Here is a 25,832-nt window from a genome sequence, read left to right as displayed (position 1 = left end):
AGAGATGCCATTTGTGGCCAAATCCCAACAGCACCCCATGTAGGCTCGGCTAGATCTGCATTTAGTTTTAAGACTGTATTTCTCGTGGTTTTTCTATGTTTTTGTTCAACCCTTCTACGTGTTTATGCATAGACTTCAGATCTTGACTGTACCTCATTTACTGCGCAGTGGCTGTTCACGACGGAGTCCCAAACCACTGCTGTTGTCCTTTTTCTTGCCGCACCATCTGCGCAGTTATTTTGTAAACGCGCTTCACTGATCGTTGGGGCTCAGTTCGCAGTGAGTTTCATCACTGAAGGCAGTTCTACTCCAGTCAATGAGATTCCAGACCAGAGACATGTACAGAGACGCCCCGGGCAGGAGTGGGATACCAAGTTGACTGTCACCTCCCGTATGGCCTGACAACCAGAAGTGATGATCTGGGTGCCATTTCTTTTCATAGCAGGACCCATTTAGTTGTCATCCGCGATGCACGTACAGCATAGTGGTACAGCGACAATATTCTATGCCCAATTTTGTTCCCTTCGTGGCAAGCCATCCTTGACGTTCATGTCAACAAGATAGTGGCTGCCCACACACGACGAGAGTTTCTTTTCCTTGTCTCTGTGCTTGCCAAATCCTACCTTGGCCGCTGGAGCTTACCCCAGTGGAAACGTTTGGAGCATTATGGACGATCTAACGCTCCAATTCCACAGAATTTGCCGCGATATCCCTCGGGAGGATATCCAAGAATTCTGTCGATCAATGCCAAGACGAATAACTGTTTGCATAAGTGTCAGTGGTGGACCACTATGTTGTTGACTAGCTCAACTTGTGAAGCTCTTTCTCTCCAATAAATCATGTAAATTTTCTGAAATTGTAATAATTTGTTTGTTTGTACATGTACAACACATCTACCGATTTCTGTTCCATTCCCATAATTCCTTCGTGGTGTGTCGTTTTTTGTCTTAAAGTGTATTATGCAGTAAGACGTTAAGAAGAAAATGTTCTACGCCTAACGTACAAACAGGTATGCAGTAAAATAAAATAATTGAAGCTCTCCAGTTCTTCACAGACGACATATATGTTCCCAGGTTGTTATATTTTAATGAACTTTCATTAGATTTTCATGCGTATGTTTATCTCAATATCAGCCATTCGCTGGACCAGCGTCTTGTTTTCTGTTTCTTCTTTATGCAAAAAGATAAAAAGCCAATGGAAGAAACGCTTTGTCTGTAGCCATTTCCACTGGTGTCAAAATAATCAACGACACGGTACGCACAAGGCAACTGTGGTATCGAGAGCGGAAGATTTTCGCCGACCACAGTGCCCTCTAGCCGGCGCTGTGCAGCTCTACGAGCGCTACTCCAGATTCAGCCCATTTTGATGACGAGTAGACGACCAAGCATCATTGTTTCTATTTCGTAGTAGGCGAGCTACTACAGATTTTGCCTGTGTTAGCTGTGATACATCCGGCTACACACCTACGTGCTCCTCAGTGCAAAGTTATGTATTCGCGTTATTATTTTGTAATGATATAGTAAAACCACTTTTACTTTAATTGCAGTACCGAGAGTTGGCCTACCCTCTAAATTACAGTAGCAGTCCCACGCGTCGCCTTCCAGGCGGGATACAAAAGCAACAGCTGCTTCAGTAGTGAGATTACATTTGACAAACTGGTTCGTCTGCGCTCTTATTTGACAAATCTGTGGGTAGGAAACGGCGAATTTGAGAAACACGTTGATCGTTTACAGAGGCCCTTATTGACAGGAGTTGTTCTCCTGTAACTTGAACGCTCGTTGTATGACGTTTGCAGCTGGAAATTTCCGCTGTCCGACTAGTATTCAATAACGCGGCCTTCCAATATCTCGATATGTATAGGGGGTAGTCAAATGAAAACCTAACACCTGCAACAACGGGACTGTGGAATGGTCCCATTCAAAAGCAGTCACCATATTAATCGCTTCCCGCGCACAGGGTACCGGGTTCTATTCCCGGCGGGGTCAGGGATTTTCTCTGCCTTGTGATGACTGGGTGTTGTGTGTTCATCATCATTTCATCATCATTGACTCGCAAGTCGTCGAAGTGGCGTCAACTAAAAAGGACTTGCAATACGGCGGCCGATTTCATTTCCCACTGGGAGATGAGACGAATTCCTGTTTCGTAGAACACGATCCCTGCTGACGGATCCGCATCTGCACCCACTCATGCACTCCATCGTCTGTTGGAAACCAATGTCCATGCATGTCTTGCTTCAGGTGGTCAAATATGTGAAAATCACATGGTGAAAGGTCCGGGCTGTACAGAGGATGTTGCAGTGTTTCTCAACCAAATAGCTGCTTAGCCTTCGTGCGCTTGGCAGTGTAGGGGCGGGTGTTATCGTGCAACTGGATGATTTCTTCCGACAGCGTTCCTGGGAGTTTTGATTTCACGGTGCATTGCAGTTACTGCAAACACAGCACTGTGCATTGATTGTGGTTCCACAGTCAAGGGAATCGATAAGCAGAGTGCCCATGCAGTCGAAGACGAAGATCGTCATGACATTACTGGAACTTGTGTGAACGACTTTGGATTTCTTTGGCGGGGGAGATTTGGGATATTTCCACTGTTGGCTTAGCCGATTGCCTTAGGGTTGTCAGAAACCCATCAGACAGAATCATCCTGCGTCATGATAATGCCCAGCTCCACAATGCCAACCGGACACAGGCTATATTTCAGCGATGTCATTGGAAACAGTGCAGCTTCTTTGGCGAGCCGAAGAAAAACATGCATGGACGTCGGTTTCAGTCAGACGATGAAGTGCAAGAGTGGATGCGGTTGTGGATTTATCAGCAGGCGACAGCATTCTATGAAACAGGAATTGACCGTACCATCGGCCAGTGGGATAAATGTCTTAACACATTTGGTGATTACTTTTGAATGGAACCATTCCACGGTCCCCTTGTGTTGACTGTTCGGTTTACATTTGACTGTTCCTCATAGATACACGCTATACGACTAAACCACCAGAACCGAGTCGTCACCGTAATGGTTGACAATATACACACTGCATTTCGTGCTTCTGCGTCACACTTATAACATCGAGATAAACTGTACCAGTAGGCATATGATACTGTTGTATACATTAAAGTAAAACTGCAGCAAAATGAAGGAAGTCCTAAATAGAATTGACATTTGATTTAGTGACTGGCAGTTGATTCTCAGCACAAATAAATGTGACATATTGTGCATAAATAAGTTCGATTACTAGAGCTAAATTACTCGAAAAAAATGAAACATCTGAAAATATCCATCTGGAGCTATCCAATGACGAGCATATTCAAGAATGGGTCGAACGAGTGTTTTGCAAGCTATCTGTTTTGTGCGTGTATTACATTTCCTTGGGATTCTTCCAATGAATTTCAGCTTGATACCTGTTTTACTTAAGATCGGTTCAGCTACTTTGCCTAAGACTAATAAAAGCAGATGCCAAGCTCAATTAATTGGAAGAATCCCAAGGAAATGTAATTCACCCGCAATAGAGATAGCTTATAAAACACTCGTTTGACCCATACTCGAATGCGCTCATCATTCTATGTGCTCGTCAGATATGATTAATAGAACAGATGAGATATTCCGAAGAAGAACTGCGCGTTTCATCATTGGTCTGTTTAGTGAGTGCGAGTGCGCCACTGTAAATAAACTTCTAAAAAAAAAGCAGAGACTATTGCGTACTAGGTGTAGCTCAAAACACAGGGCTATAGATACAGAGACAGTAAGTGTAATGCGTTTAGCTGTCAAGAGAGCAATGTGTGAAGCTTTCAGTGACTACCGTAACAGAGTATTGTCAAACGATATTTCACAAAAACAAAACAAAAAATCTAGTCGTATGTAAGGACTGTTAGCGGCACCAAAGTTAGCTTCCGGTCACTTGCAGATAAGACAGGAACAGAAATTGAGTGTGGCAAAGGAAAAGGACAAAATGCTTGTCTATGTTTCGAAATGTTCCATTACAAAAGAAAACTCGGGAGCATTGCCCCATTTTAATTCTCGTACCACTGGAATAGATATTAGTGTCTGTGGTGTTGAGGAACAGGTAAAATCGTTAAAATTTAGCAGAGATCCATGACCCAATGGAATTCCTATCTGATTCTATATTGAATTTGCATCTAACCTATCATAGATTACTCGAACAAAAAACTGTGCCCCGTAGTTGGAAGAATGCATAGATTACACCCGTGTACAAGAATAGTAGCAGAAGTGATCTACAAAACTGATGTCCGATACGTTGAAATCGATTTATTGCACAGAAAGATCTCCTCCAATGCCACCCAGCATTGATTACGAAAACATCGTTCATGTGAAACCCTACTTGCACTTTTCTCACATGACGTACTGAAGGCCTTGGATTAAGGCAGTCAGGTAGATGCAGAATTTCGCTATTTACGAAAAGCGTTTGCCTCAGTACCATACATACGCTTATTATCAAAAGTACGGTCTTATGGGGTATCAAGTCAAATTTACGACCGGACTGAGGATATTTTGGTAGGGACGACGCAGCATGTTATCTTGGGTGGAGAATCATTGACAAATGTACATGTAACTTCGAATGTGTCCCATGGAAGTGTGTTGGCATCCTTGTTATTCATATTTTATATTGATCGTCTTGACTTTTCTCAGATGATGCAGTTATCAGTCGTAAAGTGCTGTCTGGTAGAAGCTGCGTAAATATTCAGTCAGGTATTGATAAGATTTTAAAGTGGTTCAAAGGCTGGCAACTTGCTTTAAATGTTCAGAAATGTAAGCTCGTTTTCTTCACAAAACGTAAAATATGTATTACCCTATGACTATAATATGGAGGAGACACCGCTGGAATCGGTAAACTCATACAAATACCTCGGTGTAACACTTTGTACGGATATGAAATACAATAATCACATAGGGTCTGTTATGGGTAAAGCAGGAGGTGGACTTCGCTTTGTTGGTAGAATACTGGGGAATGGTAATCAGACTACAAAGGAGATTGCTTGCAAATCATTCGGGCCACCCATTCTCGAATATTGCTCCAGTGTGTGGGGATAGGACTAACAGAGGATATCGAACGTATACCGAAAAGGGCAGCACTAGTCGTCACAAGTTTGTACGGCCAATGGTACAGTGTCACAGACGTGCTGAGGAAACTGAACTGGCAGACTCTTGAAGATAGGCATTAACTAACCCAGAGGAAGACTACTTAGAAAGTATCAAGACCTAGCCTTAAACGGTGACTCTAGAAATACGGGATTCTATAACCCTCTATATATTGTTTCCGAAGGGATCGCGAGGACAAGATCAGATTAACTATGGCACGCACAGGTGGGTCTAAATAATCATTCTTCCCGCGCTCCATACGTGAATGGATCTGGAAGGAACCCTAATAACTGGTACAATGGGACGTACGCTCTGCCATGTACTTCACAGTGGTTTGCAGAATGTAGATGCAGATGTAGAGAGAAGTGTAAAAAAAAGGCACGTACCAAAATTACACTATTTATGATGTGTCTGGTGAAGGTGTAGAACACGCATTGTAAATACTAAATACTGGACTGCTATGCTTGGTTTCTACATCAACAAGGTATAGTCTGGAAAGAATGTGTGTGAGCACAAACTTTCACATATACTATACACTACTACACAATACATCAAGAAAAATGAAAAACTGAACCGTCTAATAAAATTTCACGATGCACAAAAAGCAAATCACCACACAATCGAATGATCCACCATCATCGCAATAATACCAAGAATAATGGTGATAAAAATAGTAATAATTATAATTACAAACAACAATAATGAAAATACTATTCGTCTGTATTTCAGGAAAAGAATCGACGTGAATCAAAGCGTGCCGTCATTGTACATAACAAAAAAACTCGATACCTTGTTGCACGAACTTTCTTTGCAGCTAAGCTTTAGCCAACATGTTTTTCTTGCACAGAATGTTTGATTGTGATAAGAAGCAATAGGTTTCGAGACTTCTCAGAACCGTTGAAATCGTTAGGACAAGACACTAGATGGATATAAGGCTTGTGCTCCAAACAAAGGTTGTAGCATAACTGGCTGAAACAAGCAGTCTGTATGCACTAGCACAAAAGATTTTACGTGGTTCCAGAACAGCAAATCAGATACAGTTTTAAAAAGATCAGTTGATGTAGTTTGCATGGACATTATTGAATGTCCCTAACTAATTAATTTTCACGAACTTCAATTCAGACCTTGTACGACGATTCCTTCCAGCCATGTCTAAAATTTGACGACAAGCAGAAAGAAGAGGTTGGCAGTGTTAAATTGTTGGTATTACAACTGAATAATAAATTCAGCGGAGAAGAGCAAACTGTAGAACTACTGAAACACCTAAACAAATAATTATTTCTAATGTGGGCACAAGCGATATACAGGGTGACAGATATTGAACTATATGAAATAAAATCTTCATAACTTCTGAATGGTTTGCATTAGGACGTTCAAACTGCACGGTTGGCCGCGGAACATGATGGGAATTAGTACGCGCATGCTCACGCGTGTTTTTGCTGTCGGCCATTTGCACGTGAAAATGTCATGGTACATTCCTGAGCGTAAAGAGCTTGTGAAGGCCTGCTATGCGAGCAATAACAGCTCAGCTGCGGCTCAACTGACGTTTGCGACCGAGTTCAAGCTAAAAACAATCGGTCCAAGTGTGCTAACAATCAAGAATCTGATTCGCAAGTTTGAGAGAACAGGTAGTGTCTGTGATGATAGTGTTGGCAATGTCGGTCGTCCAAAAAAGGCAAAAACGCCTGGGAACATCGAGAAGCCACGCGCTGTGTTTCAAACCAGCTCCAGGAAATCGATCAGACGAGCTGCACAACAGGTGAGAATCAGTCGGGAGACACTGCAACAAATTGTTGTTGAAGACCAGCGTCTCTTTCCATACAAAGTTCGAACCCCTCAGCCATTAAGCCCCGGGACCATGGAACAGCGGTTGGGCTTCGCCAACACAGTTCTCCACAGAATTGACGAACAGGACTTTGATGTGAATGTGGTATGGTTTAGCGACAAGTCCACTTTCATTTGGATGGGTTCGTCAATAAGCAAAATTGACGCATTTGGGGGATTGGGAATCCGCATTTCGCGATCGAGAAGCCCCTTCGCCCTCAATGGATGGCCGTGTGGCGTGCAATGTCCAGTCGCAGAATAATCGGTGCGATGTTACTTGATAGCACGGTGACTACCGAACGGTATGTGAAGGTTTTCGAAGGTGATTTCATCCTCATTATCCAAAGCGGCCCTGATTTCGACAAGATGTGGTTCATGCAAGACGGAGCTCGACCCCATCGAAGCAGGAGAGTGTTTGATGTCCTGGATGAGCACTTTGGAGACTGCATTCTAGCTCTGGTGTAACCAGAAGCCATTGACATGGACCTCGATTGGCCGCCGTATTCTCGTATTCTCCATATCTGAACACATGCGAGATTCTTTTTTGTGGGGCTATATTAAAGACAAGATGTACAGCAATAGCCCCAAAACTATTGCTGAGCTGTAAACAGTCATTGAGGTGGTCATTGACAGCAACGATGTTCCGACACTCCAGGTGATCATGCAGGATTTCGCCACATCGTCACCAATGATGGCAGGCATATCGAACATGTCATAACCTAAATCCGAATATCTGTAGTGACGTTTACATGTTGAATAAAGTGTGTGCACACCGTAGTTTGTAACTAATTTAAGTTTTTTTTTAAGTAGTTCAATAACTGTCATACTGTAAAAGTAAAACAGCTAGTATATCCTGCTTAGTTTCATTCCGTAATGGCATATGAGATCAGTTTATTAGGTAAGTTATCAAACCAAGATAATGTCCATAGTCCAAAAATGCGTAATACAAATTGTGTGGTTTGAACTCAGAAGTTTCCAATAGAGGTCTGTCCAAGGAACTGAAGACACTGTCTCCTGTTTCTGAATATATTTGTTGTTTAATGAAATTTGTGATAAATAATACATATCTTTCTCAGTCCTGCTGTCTAGTTCTTGAAATAGGTATCGAAATAATAATAATTTACAGAAATATTCAAAGTGCCTTACTTTGGTCCAAAAAGGTGTCCATTGTTCAGTAACACCCATTTTAAATTACTTGCCAGCAGCCATAAACAGCTACTAAAAAAGTTGAGTTTAAGATGAGCGTAAGCTTTTCTTGGTGACCAACTCTTCCTATTCCACTGGCGAATTTCTTACGAGAACCAGTTGATGGATATTTTGTTAATACCAAAAAACAACGTGAGTTATGTAAAATGTGACTTCCGTACATCTTGTATGCAGTAATGTGGTTATGGTAAATAAGTGGTATTAACCGTTTTCTGTTTGATTATGCACAGCTACAAGAGCCTAAGAATTATCTAATGCACTTCAGTGTATATACGTTTATATGTTTGTGTCAAGTTTTGGTAGTACATATTAAATGATAATACGTTTCAGAATTTTTGACGTGCTCCATACCAATGAGCACCATTGCGCTTACTAACTGTAGAAGGAACATTAGCATATGATTTTTGGCTCTGAGCACTACGCGACTTAACTTCTGAGGCCATCAGTCGCCTAGAACTTAGAACTAATTAAACCTAACTAACCTAAGGACATCACAGACATCCATGCCCGAGGCAGGATTCGAACCTGCGACCGGAGCGATCGCTCGGTTCCAGACTGTAGCGCCTAGAACCGCACGGCCACTTCGGCCAGCGCATATGATTTTTCTTTTTTAATATGTATTATGTATTCTTGTTCTATGACTTGTTCTACAACCTTAAGGACCTCCGCACAATGGATTTTTGAGACAAAATGTAAATCTATTTAACCAGACACTGGTTTATTTTCTATATAGAATGCATTGAAAGAAAGGGGGGGGGGGGGGGCGTTAGTGAGGATGGATTGGCATCAGACTACTTTTATTTTCATCGTTGATGCCTTAGATGGAAGGTAGTGCCATTCAAAAGAACAACAGAATTGATTCGCAGCACTACTGCTGTGTCACTCAAAGGTTGTTTCGGCCTGGCTCTGAACGTAACGGTCGATTCTAACCCATCAGTCGCACAGATGTAAAAGAATCGCTAAACACGTTTATGTACAAAAAATGGGATTTTGATACGAAGGAATATCGCGATGAGCATATTGACACCGAATGCCACCCAATCACGTTGCAGGTACCTGACGCGATAAGAAGAGCAGAAACGAACGGATGATCATTCTAGCGAAGGTGAGGGCCGCAAAAGGGGGGATAGTCTGAAATAAGCGACTGTGACAGAGGTCAGATCAGTATGGCGCAGCACCAGGGAACGAGCATCTCGGAAACAGTGCTGTCAGAAGCATCGTGGAAGGGTGGGGAAACCACGAAGAGGCGACAAGGTGTGTGACGTCCACACCTCGTCAATGAACATGACGGTCGCAGCTTTGCCCGCTTTATAAAGCAGGTTAGATGACCGTCTATAGCAGACTGACGACAAGAACAGTGCTGGTGCAGGCTCACGTGTTCTGGAGCATAGCGTCCGCAAGGGTGAATGGGGGGGGGGGGGGGGGGGCGGGGCGAACAAGAGAGGGTACTTGCCCTTTTGAAATCTGGGGTACAGACTTTCAAATCATTACAGAATCCTCAAATGTTTCTAGAAATAAGTCCCTTCAATTCTACTAAACTGCAGATTTAGCATTGGTGAGCACGATGGAAAATACTGCGATTTCACCAATTACTACACAGGGTGTCTCAGGAGGAATGGTCAATATTCAGGAATATAAAAGGAAATATCATTAGAAGCCTCTTGGGCTCTAAAATGCATACCTTAAGAGCTGTGAGTACTTTGATACGGTGAAACACATCTCCGCTGCCGAGCAAGCACTTGCAACTCTTAGGTATGTATTTTTAGAGCCCACGTTTACTAGACAAGTTTTTCTTGTTTTGGTCTATACTATCTTCTGCCAGAATATGGAAACTCAAAAATTACACTTGAAGAGATTTGTTTCACAGCATCGAAGACGAAGAAGTGCTCATAGCTCTTAAAGGTATGCATTTTCCAGCCTGGGTTTACTAGGCTATTTTGCTTCGAATGATCATTCCTGTCGTATCCCTGAGCATTGGCCATTCCTCGTGTGACACTCTGCGAAACTTGGGTTGCCTTTAAGACTGTTCACGAGAAATTGTCTTTTCCTTAGTGTGTCGGCATTGTCAACGCAGTCCCGCAGTCAAGACTGGTATGAACTTCCACTATCGTTTCCTTCTACACCTTACCGAGTTCCAGAAGAGGCTTGATCCAAAAACGTCGGCAAATGGTACGTGTTGAAGATTACTAGCACACTTCTTTCCTCCTTCACCAGCGTTAACTCAAATGTGGCCGTAGTCTACATAGCCAACATCCGTCAGCAATGCCCGCAGTGACACTTCCGTGTTACAGCTTGGTGCGACTACACACAGTTTCAAACGGAAGAGCGATTGTAGTAAACCCTGAAGAACATAGTAGGTGTGCTCATATGTAGACCTAAATGCAACAGTTGGAAAAGAAAAAGTAATTCTGTACTTTAGAAAGGAGAAAAAAAGCGTGAAATTTCAACCCCAGCGGTTTGAATCTTCTCGAATTCTATGGAATGGAACACAGCGAAACACGCAGTCATACAGTTACGAATTTTGCAACCCAGATTGAACAACTGCACAACATCGTGTCTAACTGGAGAGAAAAGAACCATCTTGATTCAAACCTATACTATTAAGTCAGCTGTATCGGGCAATTTGCACGTAGTTTTGGGAACTTCCCTAAGTCCATCTAGTTGAATGCTGCCCCTGGCTTACGAAAATAACCTGTAACTTTCGTAAGGTGGCTCGAAGGACGTCAATGGAACCACTCTTTCCTTGGGGCTTTGATTACACGTTTCGCGGCCGAAAACGACAGTTCGCAGAGTGACAAGCAACACGACGACGTTCTTTTCAACGTTGGACGCTGCTGCCAACCCTTGGGCTTTTCAATCCTACTCTAAGTACATAATGGGGCTGCAGTTCCATTAAACATGATCTGTCTCCTTTGGAGTGCAGTGTGAATGTAATTCTTGCTCCGGTACAGGGATACAGAATGGAATTACTGGGGACTCTTAAAAACAAATGGCTCTGAGCACTATGGGACTCAACTTCTGTGGTCGTCAGTCCCCTAGAACTTAGAACTACTTAAACCTAACTAACCTAAGGACATCACACACATCCATGCCCGAGGCAGGATTGGAACCTGCGACCGTAGCAGTCGCACGGTTCCAGACTGCGCGCCTAGAACCGCGAGACCACCGCGGCCGGCACTCTTAAAAACCATTCGACGAAATATGAACGTGATCCGAAGCAGCAAACGGCTGTTTTCGTTTTTCTCCCTCGTATTTCGCGTCCTCCTGTAGCATTATCACTGGGGAAGACGGGGATGGGGGTGCAACATTGATTCATACATCAATAAAACGGCAAAGAATCCCTCTAAGATCCCCAGTTCGGCAAAACATTCGGTGCTACCGGCCCATTTTTATTGGGAATTTTACAAATGAATTGTACAGAAACAACGTGTAAGTAGCCCCAGGCGCCTGTAGGCAGGTAACTGGGTTTTCAGGCATATCAATGAGTTGCCTGCCTGCAGACGAATCGGACTACTCTACAAGTTGTTTCTGTACACGTTCATTTGTAAAATTCGCAATAAAGATGGGTGGGTATCTCCGAGGGTTTTGCCGAAGGTGAGACTTAGAGGGACTCTTTCCCGATTTATCTTCGTGTGTGTCCACGCCACAGGAAGGCGCACAATAGGAGGGTTGAGAAATCACAAGAACCCTTTGCTGCTTCGGATCACGTTCAAATTTCGTTGAATGGTTTTGAACGGTTCCTAGTGGTTACACGCTGTATGCGAGAACAAAATTTGCGGTCGCGTTGCACTCCCAAGCGGTCACATCACATTCGATAGGCATGCAGCATAATGTCATTAGAGAAGGTTTGAAAAGTCCGAAGGTGTCATCAACGTGAAAATTTGTCAAGAACGTCTTCCTGCCCTCAATTTAGCGTTCCATTGTCAGCCCAGTATTGGCGATGGGAAAGTACAGTGCAGAGAGTTTGTGATTTTTCCTTTGTGGTAGAAAATTGACAAACTCTAACGTCATACATAGTACGCCTGAAAAAACATATTTCCTCATTAAAAAAAAATTGGTGTAGTTGTAAGGCATTACTTCCGCCTCCTCGGACAACTATCGATGAAGCTTCGTATTGAAAGCCTCCCGTATCCTCGTCAGGAGAACTGGGTAGCATGGCCCTGTGACTTTTTGCCCCCTTACGAGCATATTCTGCCAGTCGCACACCTCTCGGCATCGGTTGTCCAATGATAGTTTTGCCTTCGCCTTTTCAGGCGCTGGTAAATCCACATCGTGGTGTCTTTTTTCCCTGCTTGCTCTCCTCCATTGTCTCGTGGTCATACTGACTGGGAAAAATACGGCAAAGTGTTCAGGTGGGAAGTTAGGTAGTTACGTTTTCCGTAGATCATTCGAACGGGTCTTTCATCGAAATGATGTGGTACGAGACAGTTAGCGGGACACTTATACATGATCAGTGTCAACATTAATTAACATATTATTTTTTAATCCTACTCGTGCTACTGCACTTAAAAACTAGGTGGTGGTTCCTTTTTTTACGGGCTGTCAGTCTTCAATTATAAATTCGTCCATGGAATACAATAGTAGTCCAGGGGAAATAAGATTAGATTTAAAACTTGTTTTGCTGCCAGACAGACATTTTACGGTATTGGGCAAATTATAAAAAAAATTTTGTTACTATGTTTTGAACTACTTTCTGAACCACTGACAGCTCTAATAATGGGTAATAAATGTAATTTTTTCCCACTTCTGTTGTAGGTATGGGTATCACTATTGTTTTGAAATTGTGGTGGATTATTTGTGACGAATTTTGTTGGCGGATACACGTGTTGTGATCGTACTGTTAAAATGTCCAACTCCTTGAAGAGTGCAATATATGTCAGGAAACGGATTCGTTTGTTTCCAAGACTAACAATTTTAAGAAGAGCAAAAGAAGCTGAACTTACTGCTTGAGAAGCTCACTAACATGCTTCTTCGATTTCAAGTTTATACCAATATGCAAATCCAAAAACTTGGAGCATTCTGCCCTATTTGCTGACCTCCGTTCACGTGCCACGTAAATTTGTTGTACAGAACTGAATACTGTGTGTTTCCTTAAAATTTAGGGATGGACCATTTTCAGAGAACCACTTAATAATTGTTTGTAAAACGACATGAGCAATCTCTTCTGTTGCTTTCACTGGAACTGACCATTGCATATTTTTTGCCCTGAACTGTGCTGCTGCCTGCCGAGTTGTGGTCACGCTAGTTCTTATATACATCATCACTGTTGTCAGGTTTCTAGTCACCTCATCACATCCTTTAAAATACCTCGACGGCAAACTGCGTTTTATCCAAAAACTCAAGGTTGACATTGCAGATAGAGGGTAAGGGTATACGAGTTTTTCCCCGAGAAAACTGTAATTTATCTGAGAACGGCGTGCAAAGAAATCGAGTTGCAAATGTCTCCTTTGACCCATCGCATCCTTTTTTACCCTTGTAAGAAGCTTCTCATTTGACTGGGTGAAAATATTTTGCCCACTATTCGATTAATTTCATTAGGCAGAAGTGCAATGTTACTACTTTCTTCATCGTGCAGATGTTTCGTTGATGGCAACTGACTTCCAAGTTCTTTATTACGTGCTCGCAATTTCATGCGTATGTTTTTCAGACGTGCATTTCTGCCGCCATGGAATACTGCAAACTGACTGTATCTGAATCAATGCAAACAACTTTACCTGTAAATGTACATTTATAGATAGGCTATACATTCATCATCTCCCGTGGTGAAAACTTTTCTAAGGTCTTTATACTTCTTTTATGGATCGCAAATTCTGTTACACATGGTGTGCTATCACTGGCGCTGCTAGCCTACTAGAAGGAAAATTACACGACGGAAATGCATCGCTCGTAAGCAAACATTTTCGCGGAAGTTTATCAAATGGCTCTGAGCACTGTGCGACTTAACTTCTGAGGTCATCAGTCGCCTAGAACTTAGAACTAATTAAACCTAACTAACCTAAGGACATCACACACATCCATGCCCGAGGCAGGATTCGAACCTGCGTCCGTTGCGGTCCCTCGGCTCCAGACTGTAGCGCCTAGAACCGCACGGCCACTGCGGCCGGCGGAAGTTTATCGATCACGAACGCAAGTCTTTAACATAGTTTCTTTGAAATGACGAGAACGTTTTCTAGCATTTGCAACATTCACACCGACTTTCCTGCAGCGTTTTGGCAGCAAAATCTTCTGCATCTGGAGGGAAAGCGTGAATTCTTCGGTCCCCTTAGTGCCGCTATTGTGTGAATTACAGCCAACAACAGCACAAACTATCATTGCTCGCACACACTCACAACCCTTTCATTTGCAAATCACTCAGTACGTAAAAGTAATTGAGCGAAAATGACAACGCTCACGAAGTCACACAGCCTCTACCATACAAATATGGAGGCGGAATAGTTTCTCTCTGACGTCATCCGCAGAATGGCACAAACGCATTTGCTTAAGCTGTGTTGTGGTGGCTGCACTACTGTACATCACTGCCGTTCGCTTCCACCAACTCAACACGGGTTGTTGCAGCGTTGTTCTCGTTACGAATGCAAAAAACGAGTTACCGTAAGATACCCTACATTATCAACGAGCTGATCTAGTGACGTGCTACGGTACGGATTTCAATGTGTACCAAGTCCGCAGACGAATACCTGCAAATAAGCAAAAAGAACTCGAGCAACTTTACTTTTTTTCGCAATGACAACTGAAATTTTAGAACTACCCTCTCAGTAACGTAATATTCCGCTCGTTAAATGTCCTTAGTGTCTTGATGGCCGTGCTCGTGAGGCGGCGAAGTGCTTTACTGTGCTCGATGTATTCTTTTAGCGTGATGTCTGGCGATAAGACAGTTTCGAGTCATGACGCCGGCATATTTCTGCTGCTTTATGAGAATTAGTTCTGAAGACTGTTGGAGAACTTTTGGTGTGATCTGAAGACGTTCGTAGAACGTAACTGGTTGTGGCGCAATTAACTTTTCTGAAATACAGCTGTGGTGGATTTGTCGACATTTATATTATTTGTCAATAGGGCACGAAATGATCAAGATGAGAAATGAAACGGCTCGGGAGATAACAGCTGAAGACCCCAAGAACAGAAAATTGAGGAGAAAAGATTAATGGAGAAAAGATTAAAATGTGATGTCCATTTGGAGAGAATGTAGAAGATAATGATGTCTCGGAAGATGAGCAAAATGAAGGTGGGGTGCCAAAGGCCAAGCAGTAGGTTAAGAGATAAGAGAAACGCATAAAATTAGTTGACGGGAGGAGAAGACGGCGCCAAGTAGCTACAGATTGGCGGTATGGAGACAAGAAAGAGAGTCTGGGGTTCCAACGAGACCCAGCCGTTGGCAGGAAGTTGTGCATCGTGATGATGAAGATGAAAATGATGATGAAAAGATGAAGATGATGCTAATCAGTGAATTTGCTGATGTTGAGTGATAAGTGGTGATCAGTAAATATTCAGCTTGAAGAGAGACAACTTTTCAGCCAAGATCGCATTTGTAAAACCTTTATTTGCGGTGAGCGGTTTCAGTAAACAGAGATAACATCATTCGATGAGAGTATAAACCAGTAACTACAAAATTTTTCAGCATGGGAAGGATGCACTTGGCGAAACATTTTCTAAACACTGGTTTTAACTGTGAATATTCTTTATATACTGGTTTCAACTTTGACATGCCAATGCATATCACGTCATCTGTCCAGCTAATTAAGATATGGAGTATACCTGGTGTATACATCAAATTGACCACACGTATGAACCTGTACTGAGATCAGATGATGGTAACTCTATTTATCGAAACGGGTCATCGTAAATAAAGGATTTACAAACGCGGTATCAGATGAGAAGTTATTTTTCTCCAAGTTGTTGATGGCTATGTTGATGGTAATCATGGAGATAAAGATGTTGGCGATGATGATTATTTGATGATGATGATGATGATGATGATAACAATGGAGAAGAAAAAGAAGATGATGAAGAAAATGACTGAGCATGAAAATAACAACAATTATAATTGTGATGATGACAATGTTGATGTTGATGGTGGTGGTGATGGTGATGATGATGATGATGATGTGATAAGACAGAGGAAGAAGAAGAAGAAAGAAATATCAATGACGGCGAAGACGATAAAATGATGGTTATGATGACATTGTTGTTGATGATAATGATGATGAACTTGACAAATAAGAAGCAGATGAAGAAAAAGAAGATGCTGATGATGATGAACATGTCAAAGAAGAAGCAGATGACGATTATGAAGAAGAAATGACGATGATGATGAAATTAATGATGATGATGATGATGATGACTGAGATGATGATTATGATGATGAGGATTAGGATGATTGTCGAATAATTCTGGAGTAGAAAATCAAACTGAACAGTGACTAAAAACAAGCGTGTGGCAGTAGAAAGTGATATTGTGAGCAGGAACGACAGGTGCAGGGACAGAGTACTCACGCGCGGGGTAGGTTTGCGGGATGCCGTTGGTGTAGACGGCAGCGGCGTCGGAGGCGGCGTGCTGCCCGTTGGGCGTTTGCGCCATGCTGAAGTTGGGCATCGTGGGCGACGGCAGGCTGGGCAGCGCTCCGTTCACGGCTGGACCCGCACCTGCCAATGAGCAACACCGTCACTCCCATCTGTAAGGGCCCAGCTTCTCACGCGAGCCTCGTAAAAGTAATGACGAGTGTATAGTATATGTATTTTTATCTGTTCCTTAGTTATCTAGCCTATGGAGTGACATCTCGTGGCAATGATGGGAACTACAGGCTGAGGAGGTGGTGATCTGGTGGCAAATGCAGTAAAGTAGACACCACATACTATAAATTAAAAATACGCCACAGCATTTTTCTTTCTGTATTGGAATTCTGATCTCAGAAAGTACTGTAGGCATTTTATACGGTTTTCTATTATATCTAGACTGATTCACGAGGGAGGTTTGTCTATAACTCTACCTAATTATACACAAGTACTCTGGCCGTATACACAGTACCTACCATTAAGGAATTATCGCCGGCCTGGGTGGCTGAGCGGTTCTAGGCGCTACAGTCTGGAACCGCGCGACTGCTGCGGTCGCAGGTTCGAATCCTGCCTCGGGCATGGATGTGTGTGATGTCCTTAGGTTAGTTAGGTTTAAGTAGTTCTAAGTTCTAGGGGACTGATGACCTTAGAAGTTAAGTCCCATAGTGCTCAGAGCCATTTGACCCATATTGAATTATCCGAATGATATGGTATCTGCATATGTGATGTACATGTACAGACAAACAAATGAATAGAAATTCAGAAAAATTGTACGATGTATTCAAGAGACAGAGCTCCGCAAACTGAACGAATCAATAACGCGTTGGTCCACCTCTGACCTTACTTCAAGCACTTATTCGACTGGGCATTGATTGGTAGAGTTGTTGGATGTCCTCCTGGGGAATATCGTGCCAAATTCTGTCCAATTGGAGCGTTATATCGTCAAAATTACGACCTAATTGGAGGGCCCAGCCGATAGTGCTCCAAACGTTCTGACTTGGGGGTGAAACTGGCGACCTTGCTGGCCAAGGTGGAGTTTGGCAATCACGAAGACAAAACAGCAGAAACACTCGCGGTGTATGGGCAGACATTATCTTGCTGTAGTGTATCCCAGGATGGCTTGCCATCGAGGCAACAAAATGGGGCATAGAACATCATCGACGTACCGCTGTGCTTAAAGGGTGCGCGGATGACAACCAAAGGAGTCCTGCTATGAAACGACAAGTCTTCGCTGGTCATCAGGACTCAGTTGCAGGCGGGACTCACCACTGAAGACAATTCTACTCCAGTCAGTGAGATTCCAAGCCGGAGACATATCTGGAGACCACCAGACAGTGGTGCAATACCAACCTGTCATCCGCAACCAGGATTAATGGTCTGGGTTACCATTTCTCTTAGTTTTTACTGAATGCTTCTCATGTGAAGCTCTGGCTGGTCTCTAGTATACAGGGTGTAACAGAAAGGTATGGCCAAACTATCAGGAAGCATTCGTCACACACAGAGGAAGAAAGTATATTATATGGACATGAATCCGAAAACGCTTGATTTCCACATTAGAGCTATTTTCCTACTTCCCTTCATAAACACATTAATCATGGGAAACACACAGAGACAAAAAAAACTCCAAGCACTATGGGACTTAACATCTGAGGTCATCAGTCCCCTAGACTTACTACTACTTAAAACTAACTAACCTAAGGATATCACACACACCCAAGCCCGAGGCAGGATTCGAACCTGCAACCGTAGCAACAGTGCGGTTCTGGACTGTAGTACCTAGAACCGCTCGGCCACAGCGGACGGCCCACACACAGACAGAATGTACCTGCATTACATGGAACGTTTACTTACATGAACCGTTCAAAATACCCTCTTGATTGCAGCAAAAAACACAATCTTAAATGACATGTTCAAAATTCTCTCCGTTAGCAATAATACATGCATCAACCCGCTGTCGCACTGAATGCCTGATGTGCTCGTGTATCCCTGAAGAATCACGTCGTCAACAAAAATTTCCTGTCAACGTTTGGGCCGGCATTATTGGTGACTATTACGTTCACCCAGGTTCAACGGAGAAACTGATCATTCTTCCATTGAGAATCTTCTACCTGTTGTGCTAGAACACGTCCATTTACGAGTGCGGCGAAATATGTACTTCATGCGCGATGAAGCTCCTCCTTATTCCAGTGTTAATGTTCGTAGGCTTCTAAATAACAGATTCCGTGGTAGGTGGATAGGCAAAGGTAGAGCAATTCCTTGGTGGGCTGCGGGAGACTTTTATGTCTCCCTTAGCTAAAACACATGGTATTACCGGGCTGGAGACAACTACATAATGGATCATGTGTTTGATCTCTGTGGAGGACTGTTTAGATATGTACTCAGTGGTGTGTATCTTTCTCTTCAACTACTCCGTTATGAAATGAAATTAAGTTACTTACAACTATTGGTAATTCCACTGCTACATTCACATTATTTTGTCTCTGTTTCTGTGTATTACGACGTCGATATCTTCGTCTCTGCAAACTAGCAGTATCGTAGTGTTACACTACAATGTTGGACTACCATACCTCGTAATATTTACAGCCATTTTGTTTAAGCTTTTCTTATTGTAGGTTTAAACATGAGCGATGTGGTTGGGAACTTGATTTTAGGAGTATATTTCAACTGAGCCAGCATCAAGGTTCGATAGAATCTCTAACGTAATTTTCGGTTGTGAACCACTAAATTTCAAAACACAACTTCCACATCTTCATATCCGAATGATAAAGAGAATAACATCTCTTTAATGCGTGTTGAATTATTTATAGCAATGTAGGATGGTCATACAGTGTCTTGCCTTAGGTGTTAGGCCTATTTGAGCCTCATTGTACTTGCAAGGTGTGCAAAATCTTACTTATAATATAACTTTATTTTTGATCAAATTTTCGAAGTGTTGCTTAAATTACGATAAGCATACAATTTAATGAGTTATACAGACAGTTTAGGTGCAGCAATATTTAATTTTTGAAGCTTCATCGAGCTTGCGAAGTGTGCGACATCCACAATAAATGATGAAGTAGTTATGAAACTTCCTGGCAGATTAAAACTGTGTGCCCGACCGAGACTCGAACTCGGGACCTTTGCCTTTCGCGGGCAAGTGCTCTACCAACTGAGCTACCGAAGCACGACTCACGCCCGGTACTCACAGCTTTACTTAGGTCATGCGTTCGTAAAACTGTTCCTTTCGTTCTGCAGTTTAAGTGATAACCCTATTCCTCCCTCCCTAATAAGACAGTTGAGTTGTGTATGTGCGTCTGTGTGCGCGGGGGGGGGGGGGGTTGTGTAGTTGAGTTGAGGTTTTTTTTTATTATTTTCGCAAGCCATAGGTTCCGAAATGCAGCCGCACGGGTTGAACACATACTTTAAGTGTTTGCTACTGCTGCAATGTGAACATTACATTTTGCGACGCATTTTAGAATATTGTGCCATCACAGATGTTGATTTGGTTTTTTTCCGATACTTAACCTGTACTAGTTCCTAGATACTCGATGTAAACATCACGCTTCTCGTGTTACCAAACTGTATGCAATACTTTTTTTTTGCAATATCATTACATGAAAGTTGCGGAAAGTAGTACAGTATATAAAGCTTTTGGAGAGTCTTGTCACCATAGTGCTGACTGCAGACTGCTGTCATTTGTAATAACAGCAATAACTGACAATTAATAGCGTCGATTATATTTTTGCTAGTAAATGACACGATGCATTTTCTTTGTTCCTCCTAAAACGGTGCTCGTGAATAATTTAAATGTTGAAATATTAAATTTGAAGGTGTACTACGACTTACATCAATAGTAGGCCTAATTAGTCACATTCAGACTGTCAGTTTGCTTGTGTGCTTGCCTGCGTAGCGTAGTATTGTAGCTAACTTGTATTTTTCTGCAGTTATAAGTCCGATCAGGTTAGTTTCACATCAACTCCTTAGGCCCACCTTCTAAAATGCAAACTGTTACCAGGCATGGAAATATAGCATTGGAGTACATACTGTAGAATTTGGGACACTAATTTGGTTAATAATTGTATGTGTGGAAATTTACTTGCAATTTCTTTTACAATGCAGGCGTATTTTTACAATGTTGTCACATCACTTTAACTGATTTGAGTCTTACAGCATTTTTTCATGTACTTAACCTGAACTGATCATCTTGTGGTGGTCCAGTTCGTGTGTACAAACATCACAGTTTTTGTGCTGCATACGTATTTTGCAGACCTCTTAGAATATTGCAAAATCTTAGGTATTCAAAATAATTAATTTATGACACTGTTGCGTTTTTTAACGATGGAGCCATCTGCTGGTGTTAGTGAGATTTACCCATGGTACTAAGAACGAACTATGCACATATCTACAATGTAGCCATCTATTGGTGACAGCAGTGGCGTAGTTATGTGACCGAGAACCCTTGGGCAAAAATGAAATTAGGGCTCATTGAAACTAAACTAAATTCTTTACAGATGCAAAACTACATTATCAGCTCCTTACCGCCCACTGTACGGCATAATAAAGCACACCTACTTGCTACTGAGTAAATTATGTGTAACGCACGCAACAGATAATATTTAATCGTATTTCCTAATAATATTATAAATGCGGAAGTTTGTTTGTTTGTTAGTTTTCACACAAAAACTGCTGGCTTAATTTGGATGAAATTTTGCACATGGATGTATCACGGCCTGGGTAGGACATAGGACACTTTCATACCGATAAAAGGATACGGTGGGATAATTTTCAGTGTTGGTCCACACTAGGCGAAAGAAGTCGCGGGCAAAAGCTACTAAAAAATAAACATGAGGAAGTAATAGTCAGCTACAGAGACATGGCTTCTTGCCGCGAAGCACGTTGGCCAAGTCAGAACTTCGGCATTCGCAGTGGCAGAAACGTGCGGGGGAGGCATGTTATTGTTAGTGCCGGCAACTCACTCTCGCTAAACTACCGAGCAGCCTGATTTAGTTCAGGACTACGATTTCCGATCAGTAATTGTCGGTAATTGTCGGAGGCAGAGCTATGTTTTCGTGGCTGTAGTAGATTGCAGTTAATATTATAAGCAGTCAATAAAACGAAGTAGACAATTTATTTTACCAACTTATTTTACAATATTTTTCTGGCTTTAGTTCTTGGGCATTCATCAATAAGTACCGTTAAATCTAGACTTGATGCAGCCCTGTTTTCTATTGCTATGAATGCCAAATGTCGGAGTCGAGCTTGACCCGTACTATTCCTTTAAAAAATTTGATTATTTTTAATTTGCTGAATGATCTTTCAGCTACTACATAAGTGACAGGTACTGTATAAAATAATAACATTTCCATAATGTCGCATTCTAGCATTGTATGTTTACTTATAATTTTCTTACATAATTAGTGAACAGTTCCCGTCATAGTAAATTTGGTAGAACAAGGTGATAAGTATTACTAAATTGAAGAGAAAAATTAGGCACTATAATATCAAAATATTTACTTTGGAATTGATAACATTTTTGTAATGAAGTTGCTTCATCTATTGTGACCAAAAATGAAGATGTTAGGAAATTAAATATTTGACAGACTGCATTCACACCAGTAAAACGTGTATTTAACTGAAATATTATTGTCTCTAGGACATTTTTGAGAATGGTAACTGTAAATATTTCTTTCCTGTTTCGAAACTGGTGCTCAGAAGCTAGTTCATAGAAGTGTTTTTTAACTTTCTTTTCCGTTTTTCGTAGAAATTGGGATCTACGTCATATTTTTTTGCAGTCTTTGCACTTGAATGATTCTAAATCGTTCCTGTTCAACATCAGTTTTGTTTCAGCATCCGGTAAAGCTCTACTTGCGTCGGCCAAATTGATATCGCATTTTTGTAACATTTTGGATGAATAAATGATGACATTCAGTATTTGGTACATGAGTTCACAAAGGAATACGAACTGGAAATGTAACCTTTTTGTTTTACTACAATAATACTTTCAAATTATGAGAGGCGCAATGTAAATACTTTGCATTTGGCTAAACATTCTTAATCTTTTTTTGTACACCATTATAAACATCACTTACAGTAGCCTCATCATAACCTTGACCTACACACTTTTTTAACCCAATATTTTTGTCAATAAAAAATAATTTAGTCACTTGCTTGACTAAATCTGCTGCACCATGTTTGATGACTTAAAAGTCAAGAAATAATTGTTTTACTTTTCTATCGATTGTTTGTCTATTTTCTGATGCGGTTATTACTGGATATCTCAGAACAATGCTTAGCTGATATACCTTTGAAATATCCCGTGTAGTGTCCATTATGATGGCGAAAAATGGTGATGTTCTAATTTGTTCTAGCAGATTATTTTCAATGATGCTTCTTTACGAATTTCAGTTTCGATAGTATCATCCTTTTTCCAAAGTTTGTACACAGCACATGCTTCCGTATGGCCACTCCAGAAACGGTGTTCATTAATTCTTTCTGATAAGTGCTTCCAGTCCCGATTACCCGTACACCATACATTATTCCTTTGCGAAGGAAGCAACCAGCAAAGCTGACAACAGGGAGTATCTAAAATTTTGGAATAACACAGCTAAAAACGGTTAAATGGTCCATACTTAGAAACTGAGACATAGAAGGATGTTGACAAACACATGTTGTGCTGGTGGGGATCTTTAGAAAATGGTCCTGAAGGCTCTAACAGTCCCATATTAGGAATTACATGTTTTTCTTTACCATTCAGTGTCTTGTTCTTGAAGTTCCCCAAGTCATATGAAGTTTTATTTACTTTTTTGAAGAGTGTATAGGTCGACGGTTCTTTCCCAGTTTGGTATACTATGCAGATGTCGTCGAAATAAGCGATGGCGTCGTCGTGGCCGGCGGTATTTTGAACTGCAGTTATTGTCCGACCGTCTTCAATAAGCTTCTCAACAGATACCGCATTATCTGAGCCATAATCAACACAAATGTTTGGGCAGGATGTGCTTCTAGAAGGCTGAGTAAAAAATTTGTCAATTCTGATCAATTTTTGTTTACTCTCTTCCTTTTCCTGACATTTTTTTCGCTTAAACGCAACACTGGTTTTCTTTATTTTACCTATTTTGTTCACTTCAACAAACAGTCCTAACACTTGGTTACCCGTAAGTGCTCGAGTCGAATACTCACTGCACTGGACAAACTTTATACGTTGTTAAGAATAAACGTGATGTAAACACTGCGCTATGTATACTTCTGCGTTTGCTGTTACTTCATTGGCTCGTCGTTTACGTGGAGCTTAAAGCACGCCCTCACGAGTACATTCAAGTAAGACGGTAATATGACAAGTTGTGCTGTAATGTAGCCGATAAGACCGAAAAGTCTCACAACCGCAGAAATATTAGCGGCACATTTGCGCTGACGGGACAGCCGTGCCAGCTAACTCATAGTAATGTGAACATCTGCTGATTTTAAGACATTGAATTAAAATACGGTAAAGCTTCTGAAATACGCGCTTTAACATCCAGGTGGAAAGGGCATTCAGTTCAGGAAAAAAAGCGGGTAAAAATAGTGAATCCACTGAAGGCAGTGCTTACCGTCAGTAACACTCATCCGTTAGTCTCATAACCCCCTCGACGTCTGAATCCGGTGGATGAACGCATAAAGGTCACCACTGGAGCTGTTATTTGCTACACTGATGACGAGCCGATCACTAAAGCAACCTAAGACTTTCTCTGTCCATTCCCTCCTTTGTCTCTCTGTGTTCATTTCCTGCCCCATCTCTGTCCACTCCTCTCCCACCCGTGTCTCCGACTTTGAGCATTGTTTATTGGTGCTGCAAAGGAAACCTTGATTGGGAACTCAAGTCACTTAAAACAAATGAGTAAATCGGTTGGGATCATTGGTATATGGGATACGAGAGAGACTTTTCTAGCTGCTGGATCTGTGAGGATATCAGCTTCAATGACAATATTGTGCATGAATTTAATTTGTGAATCGGTAGGTTACGAAGTCTCGTTTTAACAGAAAACCAGTATAGTGTTGGTCAAAAAATATGTACTAGAAAATGTTGATTACGCTGTTTACGTGAAGCAAGCTGTGCAACAAATGGAAGTAAATCGATTAAGAACTTTTTGAGATTTTTGCTAACAGCACATGCCTAATGCACTTTACATATATTTATGTATTAAATGGGTTTAAAATATATAGTACGGCCGTCCAAATTTTATTAGAGTATTGTGTGAAAATTTGGAGTAAATAAATGAAGCTCTTTTTCGAGAATTTTGCTGACAGCGTTTCCTATTTATATATAACATATATATTTATATCCAATAAGTATTTAAAAAATATGCAAGCTATGTCCGACCAAACATTTTGTAGAGTATCATGTAGAAATTTGAAGTAAATCGGCCAATAATTAGGTATGTAGTAAATTAGCCAAGAACTTCGACATTTTTGCTGACAGTGTTTCCTCTTTATATATTATGCATATATTTATTTAGTATATACATATTAAAATATGTAGCCCATATCATCTGTCCGAATGTTTATTAGAGTATCATGTAAAATCTTGAAGTAAAGCATTCAAGAACTTCCATAGAGTGTTGGTAACAACGTTAAATAACACCTCAACTTTATGTGGTAGGATAGATACATTAACATATATTAAAAATATATATCCTATATCTGTCCAAATGTTTATTAGAATACTTTGTCGAAATTTGAAGTAAATCAGTCAAGAACTTTTTGAGATTTTTGATAAAATTATACCATGTCTTGTTTCATACAGAAGAATAGATTTTATATACTGTACATCTTAAGTAAATGTTTGGCCTGTGTCTGTCCAAACGTTTATTAAAATATTGTGTAAAAATTTGAAGTAAGCAAGTCAAGAACTGTCCCATTTATAAAGTACATACTGTATTTATATGCCACATATATATATAAATGTGTAGGCTATGTCCGTCCGAACATTTCGTAGAGTATGGTTTAATAATTTGAAGTAAATAGTTGAACTTCTCGAGTTTTTTTGCAACAACGTTAAACTACGACTTGTCTTTATATAGCAGTATAGCTGGAATGGAGATCATGTGTTCTAACTATACGCAAAAAAATGTTGATATTGTGGTCTCATATTCGAAGATTGGTTTGATGCGCTTCTCTACTTTAATCCTCATCTCGGAGTACTCCTTAGTTTTC

At 41.2% G+C, this 25,832-nt stretch overlaps 1 protein-coding gene across 1 annotated transcript in view; it reads right to left on the bottom strand.

Moving 5' to 3' along the window:
* LOC126427967 (CUGBP Elav-like family member 4) overlaps window positions 1-25,832 on the bottom strand; it is a 222,103-nt gene that overhangs the window by 95,254 nt on the left and 101,017 nt on the right. The window contains exons 7-8 of the mRNA XM_050089854.1: window positions 16,608-16,757; window positions 9,305-9,310 (exon numbers count right to left, since the gene is read on the bottom strand). Coding sequence (XP_049945811.1) covers window positions 9,305-9,310; window positions 16,608-16,757 — 156 coding nt within the window. The remainder of the gene's footprint in view (window positions 1-9,304; window positions 9,311-16,607; window positions 16,758-25,832) is intronic.

The sequence above is a fragment of the Schistocerca serialis genome, chromosome 12 (genome assembly GCF_023864345.2).
Source record: "Schistocerca serialis cubense isolate TAMUIC-IGC-003099 chromosome 12, iqSchSeri2.2, whole genome shotgun sequence".
NCBI classification, from domain to species: domain Eukaryota; kingdom Metazoa; phylum Arthropoda; class Insecta; order Orthoptera; family Acrididae; genus Schistocerca; species Schistocerca serialis.
The sequence above is the reverse complement of the archived record's forward strand: the minus strand, read 5'-3'. Positions and strand labels throughout refer to the sequence as shown.